The sequence below is a fragment of the Grampus griseus genome (genome assembly GCF_964374135.1).
Source record: "Grampus griseus genome assembly, chromosome: 3".
NCBI lineage: Eukaryota > Metazoa > Chordata > Mammalia > Artiodactyla > Delphinidae > Grampus > Grampus griseus.
The window spans coordinates 75,395,922-75,409,548 of NC_139019.1; the positions used below are offsets into that span (position 1 = coordinate 75,395,922).

General features: G+C 35.3%; 1 protein-coding gene across 1 annotated transcript in view; it reads right to left on the reverse strand.

Moving 5' to 3' along the window:
• The window catches only part of KIAA0825, a 369,265-nt gene that overhangs the window by 219,486 nt on the left and 136,152 nt on the right, over positions 1-13,627 (reverse strand). The window contains 1 exon segment of the mRNA XM_082651636.1: positions 7,327-7,506. Within this exon segment, the coding sequence (XP_082507762.1) occupies positions 7,327-7,506 (180 nt within the window).

Below are 13,627 nucleotides of genomic sequence, written 5' to 3' on the forward strand. Positions count from 1 at the left end.
TGGGAGGGAGAAATTAGGATTATTTTGTTAGTATAATGTACTCACACAATCTGTGAAATGGCATAGTGTTATCTGAAAGTGGACTTAGATGCAAACTCTGTCTTTCTATATATACTGCAAACTCTAGGGCAACCATTAAAAAAGTTAAAAAAGAAGTATAACTGATATGCTAAAAAAAGTGAGAAAATAGAATCATATAAAATGTTCAGTTAAAACCAACAAAGGCAGAACAAAATAGTGAAAGATAAAAACAAGAACAAAGAACAAGGGCAACAAATAGAAAACAGTAACAAATATGGTAGATATTAATCCAACTATATGAATAATCACTTTGAACGTCAATGGTCTAAAAGCACCAATTAAAAGACAGAGATTGATCAGTGGGGACCAAAAACCAAGACCCAACTATATGTTGTCTGTAAGAAGTCAACTTTAGATATGAAGACACATATAGATTAAAAGCAAGTAGATGGAGAAAAATATACCATGCTAACACTAACCAAAAGAAAGCAAGAATAGTTACATTAATTTCAGGCAAAGCAGACTTCAAAATAAGGAAAGTTATTAGAGATAAGGGAGGGCATTACATAATGATAAAGGTGTCAGTTCTCCAAGAAGTCATACCAATCCTTAATGTGTATGCACCTGACAACAGAGTGTCAAACTATGTGAAGCAAAACCTGATAGAATTACAAGGAAAACTAGATGAACCTGCTATCATTGTTGGAGACTTTAGCACCCTCTATCAGAAATGGACAGATTCAGAAAGTAGAAAATCATTATGGACATAACTGAACTCAATACCACCATCAATCAGTTGGATATAATTGACATCTATGGACTACATCCAACAACAGCAGAATACACAGTCTTCTCAAGCTTGTATAGAACATTCACTAACATAGACCACATTCTGGGCCATAAAACATACCTTAACAAATTTTTAAAAAACATAGAGTATACCATGTTTGCTCTCAGACCACAATGGAATTACACTACAAATCAATAACAAAAAGGTAACTGGAAAATTCCGAAACAGGTGGATATTGAACAACATACTTTTAGATAATACATGGGTAAAAGTAGAAATCTCAAGAGAAACTGTAAAATACTTGGAACCAAATGAAGATAAAAACACAACGTAAAATTTGTCAGATGTAGCAAAAATGCTTAGAGGGAAATTTAGAGCACAGAATGCATATACTAGAAAAGAAGAAAGATCTAAAATCAAGAGTCAAAGTTTTCCCCTTAGGAAACTAGAAAAAGAAGAGCAAATTAAACCCAAGCTAAGCAGAAGAAAAGAAATAATAAGAATTAGAGCAGAAATCATGAACCTGAAAACAGGAAATCAATAGAGAAAATCAAAACTAAAAGCTGGTTCTTTGAAAAGATCAATAAAATCAATAAGCCTCTAGTCAGGCTAACTAAGAAATAAAGAGAGAGCATGCAAACTACTAATATCAGAAATAAAAGAAGGAGCATCACTACAGATCCCATGGACATTAAAAGGATAGTAAAGGAATACTATGAACAACTCTATGCTCCCCAAATTTGATAATCTAAATGAAATGAACTAATTCCTTGAAAGACACAATCTGCCAAAATTCACACAAAAAAAGAAATATACAATCTGAATAGGCCTATATCCATAAAAGAAATTTAATCAATAACTAATAATCTTCCCAAACAGAAAGCACCAGGCCCAGGTGGGTTCACTGGTGAAATTTTACCAAACATTTAAAAAAAGAAATTATACCAATTCCTTTTAATCTCTTTCAGAACATAGAAACAGAGGGACTACTTCCTAACTCATTTTGAAGCCAGCATTACCTGAATACCAACGAGACAAAGACATTACCAAAAAAGAAAGCTACAGATCAATATATCTCATGAACATAGATACAAAAATCCTAAACAAAGTATTAGCCAATTGAACTTAATGATGCATAAAAAGAATTATACACCATGACCAAGTGGGATTTATCTAAGATATGCAAGGCCGTTTCAACATTAGAAAATCTGTAAGTACACAACTGTTAGTGAGAACAAAATCTGTAAAGGACAAAAATAAAATCTAGACACTTAACAATGTAATATTCATAACATCTGGCATTTTTTCCATAACATAAAAAAACAAAAAGAAAAAAGCTGTGATCCATAATCAGGAGAAAAATCACCCAATAGAAATACACTCAAAAATGATAGAAATGAAAAAAAAAATGATAGAAATGATGGAATGAGCAAACAAGGGTTTAAATTAAAACAGACTTCATACATATGTGCAAGGATTTTAAAATGAGGAGAGATATACAAAATATAAAAAGGAACTAAATGGAATTGCTAGAAATTAAAAATATCTGGAATAAAAAAATTCACTGGATAGTCTTAATAGCAGTTATGCACTGCAGAAGAAAAGATCCTTGAATTTGAAGGTACAATATAAAGTGTCCAAACCAAACCAGAGAGAAAGAAGGCAAAAAAATAAAAACCAAACAAGAACAAGAACAAAATCAAAGAATACAGCTTCAGTGATATGTGGGATAATACCAAGAGGTCTAATAATAAGAATCCCAGAAAAAAAGTGGTGGTAGGGGGGACAAAAGATAAAATATCCCAAGAGAGAATGGCTGAAAAATTTACAGATATGATAAAAACTAAACATCATCAGATACAAAAGCTCAACAAACCCCAAGAAGAATAAATACAAAGGAAACCAAAACAAAGCACATCATAATAAAATTGCTGCAAAGTAGTGATAAAGCGAAAAATCTTAAAATGAACAACAAAAAGAAGACACATTATATAAAAGGAAACATACTTTAAAACCTATACTGATTTATCATCAGAAACAATGCAAGCCACAAAATAGAATAATGTCTTCAAAGTGCTGAGTGAAAAAGGAAAATGAAAGACAAAAAAAAAAATCTCTGAACCCAAAAGTCTATGTCTGATGAAGAATATTTGAGATATGAAGACAAAGCCCTTTTTTCATGCAAATAAAATAAATTGATGGCAGAAAATTTGTAGTACATGAAATGTTAAAGGAAGTATTGATACTTCAGGTAGAAAGAAAATGATATCCGTCAGAAACCTAGATCTATACAAGTAAAAGAAGAGTACCAGAAATAGTAGATAGATGGACAAATATGAAAGACTTTCTTCTCATTTTTAGCTTCTTTAAACTGTAACTGACTAAAACAAACAAACAAAAAACCAATAGATTGTGGGGTTTATAACATTAGTAGAAATTACACGACAACACTAGCATAAAGAACAGGAGAGAGTAAATAGAAATATACTTGTGTAAGGTTCTTAGATTAGATGTAAAAGTGGTATAATAGTAAAAAAGTAAACTGTGATGAGTTAAAGATACTCATGATAAGATGTAAACCTTGGAACAACTACTAAAATAAATAGAGTTATATCTAATAGGCCATTAGCAAAGATAAAATGTAATACTGAAAAATACTCAGTTAATCTAAAGAAGACCAAAATAAAGGTTAAAAGGAATAAAGATGGGACAAACAGAAAGCAAATAATATAGTCATGTAGTTCCAAGTGTTAGAATAGAGGATCCACAATTAGATATGCATTTGATCAATTGTTCATTTGATTTCTGACAAAAACACTGAAGTAATTCAACTGGGAAAGAACAGTGATTTCTAAAAAGGATGCTGGGAAAAATTGCATGTTTGTATGAAAAAGTATGAATTTCAACACTTACACCACACAAAAAAGCAACAACTTGAAATTAATCATAGAATTAAATATTAAAAACTAGAACTATAAAATTCCCAGAAGAAAACACAGGAGAAATCTTGGCACTCTTTAGATAAGCAAATAGTTCTTAGGACACAAAAAAGCACTACTATAAAGAAAACTGTTAAGTTGGACTCATCAAAATTGCAAGCTTCTCCCTATCAAAAGACCTTGTTAAGGGAATGAAAAAGTAAGCAATAGACTGTGGAGAAAAAATTTTTAATACATTATCTTGACAAATAACTTGTATGAAGAATATATAAAGGACTCTTTACAACTCAGTAAGACAAATAATCCAATTAATAAATGAAGAAAAGTTTTGAACAGATATTTTACAAAAGAATTGTTTTCAAATGACTGTTAAGAACATGAAGGGGTGTTTGATGTCATTAATCACCAAGGAATTGTAAATTAAAGTCACAGTGAGATAATAGCACATACTCCTTAGACTGAATAAAAGCAAAAAGACAATTCCAAGTGTTGATGAGGTATAGAGCAACCCAAACTCTCTTACATTACTGGTGGGAATGTAAAAAGACAGGATTACTTTGAAAAACAGTTTAGTAGCTTCTTATAAAGTTTAATTCACAGTATGTGTTAAAGACATTGATTTCTTTTAAAAGAAAAAGGGAGTTAAGGAATAGTGTGACTGAAGTACAGTCAAAGTAACTTACGCTTTGATAGTTTCATTTGCCCAACTAAAGATTGCTGACCTACTCTGAGAGTACAGGCCTGAAATGGTTGCTACCAAATCTATTACTTATAGTGTATCGGCCTTTGAAATGCCCACATGAGGTCCCCAACTTAATTGTTTTTTGTATTTCTATCTTTTGTATTCTTTTTTTAAATGGATATTTCCACTCTTGTTTTCCCCCCTAGCTTATGTTCATTCTAAGGAGTTATGTGTTGGATTTCTAATTATTAAATCAAATTTTGTGTTTCATTACGGAATTCAAATGTTCACAAAGCAAATGTTTCAAAAAGTTTAGTCTAACAGAAAAAAATAAAGAGAAATAACATGGCCTGTGATCAGAAATTCTGTTTTTTTGTTCTGAATCTGCAATTTAATCAGTGGATAATCTTAGGCAAGTCTTAACATTTCTGACCCTGGTTTACTTAGCAATAAGATGAGGATACTGCCTACTTCATCCTCACCTTTATACCCTAAAATCATAAGACTGTGATATATTATGGATAAACTATACAGAAACCATAGACAGGAGGAAGAAAGGTGTTTCAGGAGGAAGAAAATACACCAGTTTTTAAATAATGTACTCCAGTCGATCTGGGTAATTATATTTACTGAAACACAGATCTGTTAGTGATAAAATGCAAATATTGTGGGATTATGATGTGTCTCAGCTGTATTTCGTTTAAACCTGTCATATTTTCAAGTCAAACAGAAACCACCATAAAGGGCTTAATTTTGTTATGAATTAGTATATTTTATTATCTTAATAGCATTTTTAAGATACCTGTGATTGGTAACAGAAGAAAAGGAAAACTTTTGCAAAGACTTAAATAGGAGAGAAAACACAAAGGCACTGTCCCTCACAACCACTGCAAGGTCTTCGGTTCCAGAGAATATATAATGTTGATGGAGAAACAACTTGTACAAAGGCCAGGGATGTTTCACCAGTTTGAAGTTCTGCCCCTTTGAGCCCCTCGACAAAATTCGGGCTCTATGAATATGTGTACTACTTGTTCCTGTTCCAGGAGAGTTGTCTGACCATGGGGAGGCGGGTTTGTTCAATGTGTAGATGGGAGAGAAGACTAATTAGAAGCAAGTAGCAGTTTTGCTTTCTCAGGCCACCACCTGAAACCCATTGATCTCTTCTAAGTCATTTTCAGTACAGTTCTGTGCTGAGTGACAGATGGTTCAAGAACTCAAGAACTGAAAGATAAATAATGGTTGAAGCATGTGGGTCACCAATTCTTTATAATCTTGTGAGAGAATTCGGCTCTTACCCTGGCCAGAAACAACTAAAACCAGCAGGGGGTGTAGGGGGCTTTCAAGGTTGTTTTTCTTTCAGTTCAATAAAGTCTACATCAGAAATAATGCAGTCTTTTAAACTTAGAAGACTGACCATTTGGGGGGTTAAAAGGAAACAGTGAGAGAATACATGAAAACTAGAAAATAAGACTTTAAAAGGAGATAATTATTACAGAGTCTTTAAGTGATAGATTCAGGTTTGGAAATCATTACATAAAGTTATCTATTGCTACTTTGCAGGGATAATGACCAAGAGAAGATGTAACATAATGACTTAAAAATAGTTTAAAAGGTATTCATGTCTGGAGGATAGTTAAAAAGTATAGGAAGAAGGAAACCATGATATGAGCCAGTTAGATTTTTTCTATGGATTCTAGTAAATATTTTAAGGAAAGGTTGGTCCGTTCCAAAAAAGTGTGTAAGAAAGCATATAGGTTGAAAGCCAAATGTAAATGATTTAAATAGTTAATGGACTAACAGAATAACCACTAAGTCCTCATCCTTCATTTTCCCAAGACATTAAGTATAGAGATTTAAAGGCAGAATATTAAGGATAAAACAATGTGAGAGGGCTTCCCCGGTGGCGCAGTGGTTGAGAATCCGCCTGCCAATGCAGGGGACACGGGTTCGATCCCTGGTCCAGGAAGATCCCACATGCCGCGGAGCAACTAAGCTCGTGTGCCACAACTACTGAGCCTGTGCTCTAGAGCCCGTGAGCCACAACTACTGAGCCCACATGCCGCAACTACTGAAGCCTGCACGCCTAGAGCCGGTGCTCCGCAACAAGAGAAGCCACTGCAATGAGAAGCCCGCACACTGCAACGGAGAGTAGCCTCCGCTCGCGGCAACTAGAGAAAGCCCATGCGCAGCAACGAAGACCCAACACAGCCAAAAATAAATTAATTAATTAAATAAATTTAAAAAATTTTTTTAAAAAACAATGTGAGAATGTTTACACCTGGTCCTGAAGGTGGGGTAACCCATGAACACTTCCTATTCAGATATGCAACCGGTTCGGTCTTTAATATCCACTCCAGCTGCGGGCAAAAGAACAATACGGCTGGGGAAAACACATACTGTCCCCAGAACAATGATAGGACATAATTGCCTTGTAGAGAGAGATGCACTATGATCATCATAATAAATGCCTTTTACATTTGAAGAAAATTGGCCAGCAGTTTTGTACATCAGTTTGTTTATTAATAAAAGCACCCAAGAATCACAAAGTATTTTTCACATCTTACTAATTTCTTATATGCTCAATAGCAAAACATAATCTGTGGTAAATATTAAATTTTTATGAGACAACACTACCTAATAATAAAAAAAAATCTGCATTACATAATTTTCCCCCTCAACTTTCCCCTCACCCTTGTCCCAAGTATATTAAATTTTGACAGGAACTAATGGTTAATGATTCCCAAAAGAAGACTTTATACTGAAAAAATGTAAGATAATCCTTTACAAATAACAGATTCAGCAAAACTGACATCAATAAAATTTTTAAAACATCTTTAAAGATATATTTAAGTATCTATAAAACACTTCTTTTACAAATTGAAAATTTCTCATACCTGGAATGTTATATAAAAAGTCCCATAAATGTTCTTCTTCCATGTAACTCACAAAAACATTTCCAAATGTTTGTGGAGAAAAATTGCAGTGGTACAATACTTTAAAGATAGCTTCTATCAAGCTGGATCCTTGGTTCACATTACTTTCTGTATCAGAACTCTGTTCTTGAAAGGTGCGTTCTTAAAAGGAATAAAAATGGTTTAGTAAGGTAGGTATCAATGAATATGATTACATTCTCATCACTTACTCTAGCCTAATATTGTAAACATGTATTTGATTAATATTTACATAATAAGAGAAATGCCACAGTCTTTCAGGTCAATGGTTCATCAAACTCAATATAATTTCTGAGATAATCCTGGATATTTGTGGGGGAAAAAGTTGTGAGAAGGACAACATGACATCACTTCAAAGGGCAGTGCTAGTTTCCCTTTATGTCAGAATTCTTTTTCCTCTTAAAGAAACTTTTTTGATTTCTTTTCTCATTTAAAAGTAACACGCATTCATTCTAGAAACTGTAAAAAATTCAGACTAAGAAACTAAGAAAACTAAAATTGTACCAAATCCTACCAATCAGTGATAGCTACTATATTTGGTGCAGTATTTCATTCATATTATATACATATATATTTTTATATTTATATATATATGTATATGTAAGTATATGTATGTATAACTTGAACACCAAATAGAGTTATTCTATATGCACCCTCTTGTTATTGAAAATCTACTTAAAACTAAATGAATCTTTGTATCTCTGTTTGGGATTTGTGCTCTGAACATTATTATACCCTTTATTCAGAACATAAATTTCATAGGAAATTCACATTTATAGTGTTCTCAGTATTATGCTATCAATTCTACAAATAAATTTATGTGTTTCTCAGACACATAGATCCTGCCATTTCAGAATGAAGAGGTTTATCAGCTGGTTTCTCAACAAAACCAAATAGGAATTCTCACAAAGACAGAGCCATTTTAATCACTCTTTTCCGTCCTCCTCTGGCTCCATTATGACGTCTTCAAAGATCAGTTCCTATACTGTTGCATCTACAGGTAGGACTGAAAAGGTGAACTAATTTCGATTTTGTCTAGATAATTAGCATGATATGTCCAGTATCATAATATGTAAAAATATTGATTGAATTAAAGATAATGACTCTCATAAAGTTTCTTATATTTTAAATATATTGAAAAAATATAACCTAGATCATTTTGGAATGAGTACATTTCCTTTTCTTGCTAATTTGGAAGCTCATCGCTTCTATGGTTCTTCTTGATAATTTTATTTCTGTGATTTGATTTTCATGATCTAGAGAGCCTTCTGCAGGATTTTTGCTGGAACTATTGGTAAAGTGATGTTCTCTTTGTACTGGGGTTGCTAAGCTGGTAGAAAGTAGGCTGGAAGCTACTGATGTCCATTGTGGGGAGAACTCCATTGAGAAGGAAGTCGATAAGGTAAGTAGAACCAAGAGATGGAGAGAACAGTCCTGACGGGATGACACTGTGTGAGAACCTGGATCCAGTAATGCCTGTATACTTATGTTAGCTGAGCTGATAAATTTCCCTTTTTGGTTAAACCAGGTTAATTTGGGTTTCTGTCACTTGCAATCTAAAGGGTCCTAAGTTTTCATCAAGCACAAAAGGTTAAATGACAAAGAGTCCTAGTCCAGGCATTCATAATTTCATCTTTTTTATCCAAATAGTCTCCTCAGTCCTCTCTGCGTTTCCCTCCCTCTAATTCAGCTTACATTCAACTATCAGTTATCCTTCATGTCATCGCCCCATGTTTAAACCTTCCCCTGCTCCTACACTTTGTTAGAAATTCCTGAACCTGAAAATCAAGAGTTTCCACAATCTTTTCCCAAATTATGTTTCAATCCGCAGTCATCTGCTCCTCCCAAACTGGTGTACTTGCTTTCCTTGCACATGTTCCCTCCTATCGCCTTTTGTTTGTCTCAACCACTTCACTAGTCTAGAATGTTCTGCTCCAATAAAATTCCCAAGATTTAATCAGTCAATTACTATGTCAGCAGTCATATTAGATGCTAAGGCCTACACCTTCCAGGGATTCACTGCCTCTGTGTGTGTGTGTGTGTGTGTGTGTGTGTGTGTGTGTGTGTGTTTGGGGGGTGGGGTGGGAATGATAGACATGTAAACAATCATTACAGCAATGTAACGATAAGTAGGGTTACAGTACATCCTGGTTTGCCTCAGGCAGTCCTGGTTTATGTCTGTTGTTCTGGTGTAATTAGTAGCAGCATCCTCTTTCACTCTTAAACTGGGTCCCAGTTTAAATGACGAATTATTCGATCACTTTAAGTCTAAGTGCCTTAAGTATAAGGTACTATGAAAATATAGAGGATGATGTTTTAAATTTGGGGATAGGAACGCAGAGAAGACATCTTCTCTCTGAGAGAAGACCCTGTCTCAGCAAAGTCTTTAAGGAGGAGTAGAAATTTACTGGCACGACAAGGTTGAGGTGGGAAAGGTGCTTTCCAGGAAGACAGAAGAGTTGGTACAATGGTGAGAAGACAGGTTGCTGCTGGTAGGGTGGCATGGCTGAAGTGTGAATGGTATGCAGGAGGGAGAGATAAAGCTAGACAATCAACACAGCCTGAATAATCTAAGGCCCCATGAATCACGCACTGACAATACAGATGGAGAAAGGGGGATGGTATGAGGAATATTATAATAAAAATAATGAGTTTTATTAGCATTAACATTGTTGTTATTACCATATAAATGTGTCAAAATACTTCAATGTATATTTTTTATTTCTATTTTCCCTTGCTTCGAAAAAAGTAGTCTGTTTACCTGCCTCAGGGATTTTTGCTATTTGAAAAGCAACAAATAGACTGAAGTCAGTCGCCCACCCAGACTTAAAAAAAAAAAAAAAAAGCTAAATCCATTGAATAGTTATTAGTTTGAACTAAATGAAATAGCCATTTTTTAAGGCCAAAAAATACTGGTACTATATATTGGTACCAATATTGGTACTATGATACCAAAGTGGAATCATATGTGTCTGGCAGGTGGACAGAGGCAAGGGTCATGAGGGCTCAGAGAGGGGAGACCTCTGGGACTGGAGAGAGACATCTGTGGGTTGCAAGGGCTTTGCTGGAAGGCAGAGCTCAGGGAGGCTTGTCTGGGTGAGGCACGGAGGGAAGCTGGATCCTTGACACAGGTTCTCAGTCTCAAAGGTTACAAGCCACGCCTGGCTGCTGTGCTTGGCAGGAGCGTTTGGACAGGGATAAGGGTATTTCTACAGTAACTAGGGTGACCAGATAACTGATGATCAAAACAGTCTCACAGGGACTTCTGCACGACCCCGGGGTAAGGGTGGGAGCTCTAAGAATAGCTACAGTTAAATGTCCTACCAGCCAGGCAGGAGACGCTCAGAATCCTCTTAAAATTGATTTGAATACAGTAAGCGACTTAGATATTCCTTGTATATCTGAGTTCATGAATTGAGATTTATACCGACTCTGTAAAAACAAAGTTACTACCCACAAATTACACTATGCTGAACATCACATGAGTTGCATTAAGTGTAATTTCATCCTCCTAAGACTCTACAGAATGGGCGCCGGTTATCCCAGCTTTACAGATGAATAAGTGAAATTGAGAAAAATTAAGTAACTTGCCCCAAGATCACAGAGGCAGTAAGAATTTGCCTGTGCTGTTTGCATTAAACTATAATCTCAAATTTCTCAAAGGCTGCTTTGACATTTTATTGTTAATAACCTCTGAATGCAAAGTACTCAGTCTAAACCAGGTGTTTGGTACGTGGTAATTGATTGTCTTCATACAAAATACCTCAATTTCATGTAGCTTTCTACAATTTCACATATATGACCTCATTACCTCTCTAGTACTGTTTCCTTAGTGAACTTTCTATGAATGTGCATCTTGTCTTTAGGTATCTTCCCACAGCACCTAGAACACTGCTACATGCTTAACTAATGTTTGAATACTAAAGAAAGAAGGAAGGGAGGAAGGGAGAAAGAAATAAATCTCTTGAGTAGTTTTGTTGGGTTTTGGTCCATCTAGTAATTGGTTTTTTTTTTTGGAATGACATTTACCTTCTAGTCATAATATTCAAATGTCATTTTCCCCTGCAAACCTCATCCTCCTCATATCCACTGCTTCCTTTCTTTTCACCTGCTCCTTGAAAACTCTCTTCTCTCTTGACTTCCTTATAGCCATGCTTTCTTGGTTTCAGGGGGCCTTGTGGGCTGTCTTTTCTATAGCTCTCTCTCTTCTATCATCTAGAACTGGGGTTGGCAAATGAAGAAACTAAATCTTAAAGAGGCTTACCCTTAATGAATAAAGGAGAAAAAAAGCATTTAATGAATAAAGAAGAAAAAAAGCATTTTATATAATCGAGAAAATAGCTACATTCAATAAAGATTAATAACTGAGCAATTGATTCTAGTTCCTTGAAAACCGATCATCAGTACATGGCATACACAGGCAATTCTGTATGTTGAAAAATTATTTTGTGTTATTTACATATTAGTAAATATAGATAGGCAAACCTCTTTGAAACAGTTCTGGCTGTACGGACCTGTATCTACTAGGATTCTTCCTCATGCTTTTTAGAAGGCAAGATTTTCCAAAGTATGTTTCGTGGGATGTTAATGGGTAGCACATATGTCCTGGAAGTGCTGGCTCCAACAATAGTAAACACTTTTGTTTTCTGCAGGATTTTTCACAGCCTTTATTCATGAGCTCTGTGACTCTCTACGAAGGTATTTTAGTATACACATAGTGTTTCTAAGTATTTTTGACCATGAAACCCTTTCTAGTATTGTGTCTAGCAAGACTACTATTCAATAAAACTGAATCTAGGAATCATGTTTGCAAAGTCTCTTACATTACCTTTAAGCCCTTTGGATTTGCAAATCAAAGTGAGCAGTTCAAATGGAAAAGGTACAAGGTATAAGCACAAAGGGCTATTCTGCATAAGAAGACTGTCAACTGGAAAAGAAATTACTAACCAGGTCACCAAAGTTGGATTTAATTTTAATTCAAAAGCATCATTTGTGGAGCAAGAGGAATTTTGCTTTAGCAGTAGGCACTGGCAAGACTAACAAAGCACGGCCAAAATAGGTCTTTAAAACTTTGACTCTTACCCCACAGATTTATATCAAGTTCTAACTGATTAAGAAACATAATGTGATTATATGGCTGGAAGGCACCTCACAGGGAAGTCAGTAAATATTTGGTCAATAAATGAATAAATCTTTGCTGATTGAATAAATAAAAACGTCTTCCAGCATCTGTGACAATGGTGACCTAGCTTGCTTTTGAATACTTTCAGGGGTGGGATACCCACCACCATTCAAGGCAGCCGTCCCTCTGCTGGACAGCTCAAGTTACCAAACTGTTTTGCATTTTAAAAATATAGAGAGAGCACTTATGTGAAAGGACTACAGAAATCTGGGCAAGTCTCTTTAGTGAATAGAGAAAAGAAGAGCACTTCCTCAGTTATCATTATGGATGACAATTCAGGGTTTTTGACTGACAGACTGACAGCCAAAATCCATTTCCTTTTAACTTATTCCCAAGCATGTCCACGTGTTGAACTGGACAGCCTATTATTTTTTTCTTTTTTAAGTGAAGACTTAACATATTTGAAGATCGCTATCCTACCTCCTCTAGTTCTTTTCTTCTCCAAGTTAGACATACCCAGTTTATTTAAGCAAGGCATGGCCTGGTTTTTACTTAACATCTTAGCACTTTTCACTCTTCAGTGGGCACTCTCCATTGAAGCAGCCTGTGCCAAAAAAAGACCACTAAGCATAAGTGCACTATTGGTCCAAATTCTGCAACTGGCAGCCCTAGGAGTGAGAGGCAAGTTTTGAGCTCCATCTGTGCTCCTGAATAAGCACAAAGTCCACAGAATCTGAAACTGAGTTAAAGCTATTTCAAAGAGAAATTCCTTCTGTAAGGCAGACACCAAGCCTATCTGTTAAAGTTAAAGAGAATGGGCTGTTTAACTTCTCTCCCATGGTCTCTGAAAAAAAGCACCATGCTAGGTCTATGTGCAGGTCCTCATGCCAAATGACCACCTTGCAGAGAAGTGATAAAGCCACTGTGGGCACTTGGGTGCTGCACAATATGCTAGAACAAGGGTTGGCAACTATAGCCCAGGAGACATGTCCAGCCTGATGCCTGTTTCAGTAAGGTCCACAGCTAAGAATGGTTTTTACATTTTCAAATCGTTGAAACACATCAAAAGTAGAATATGATTTGTGACAAACAAAAATTATGTGAAATTCAAATTTCAGTGTC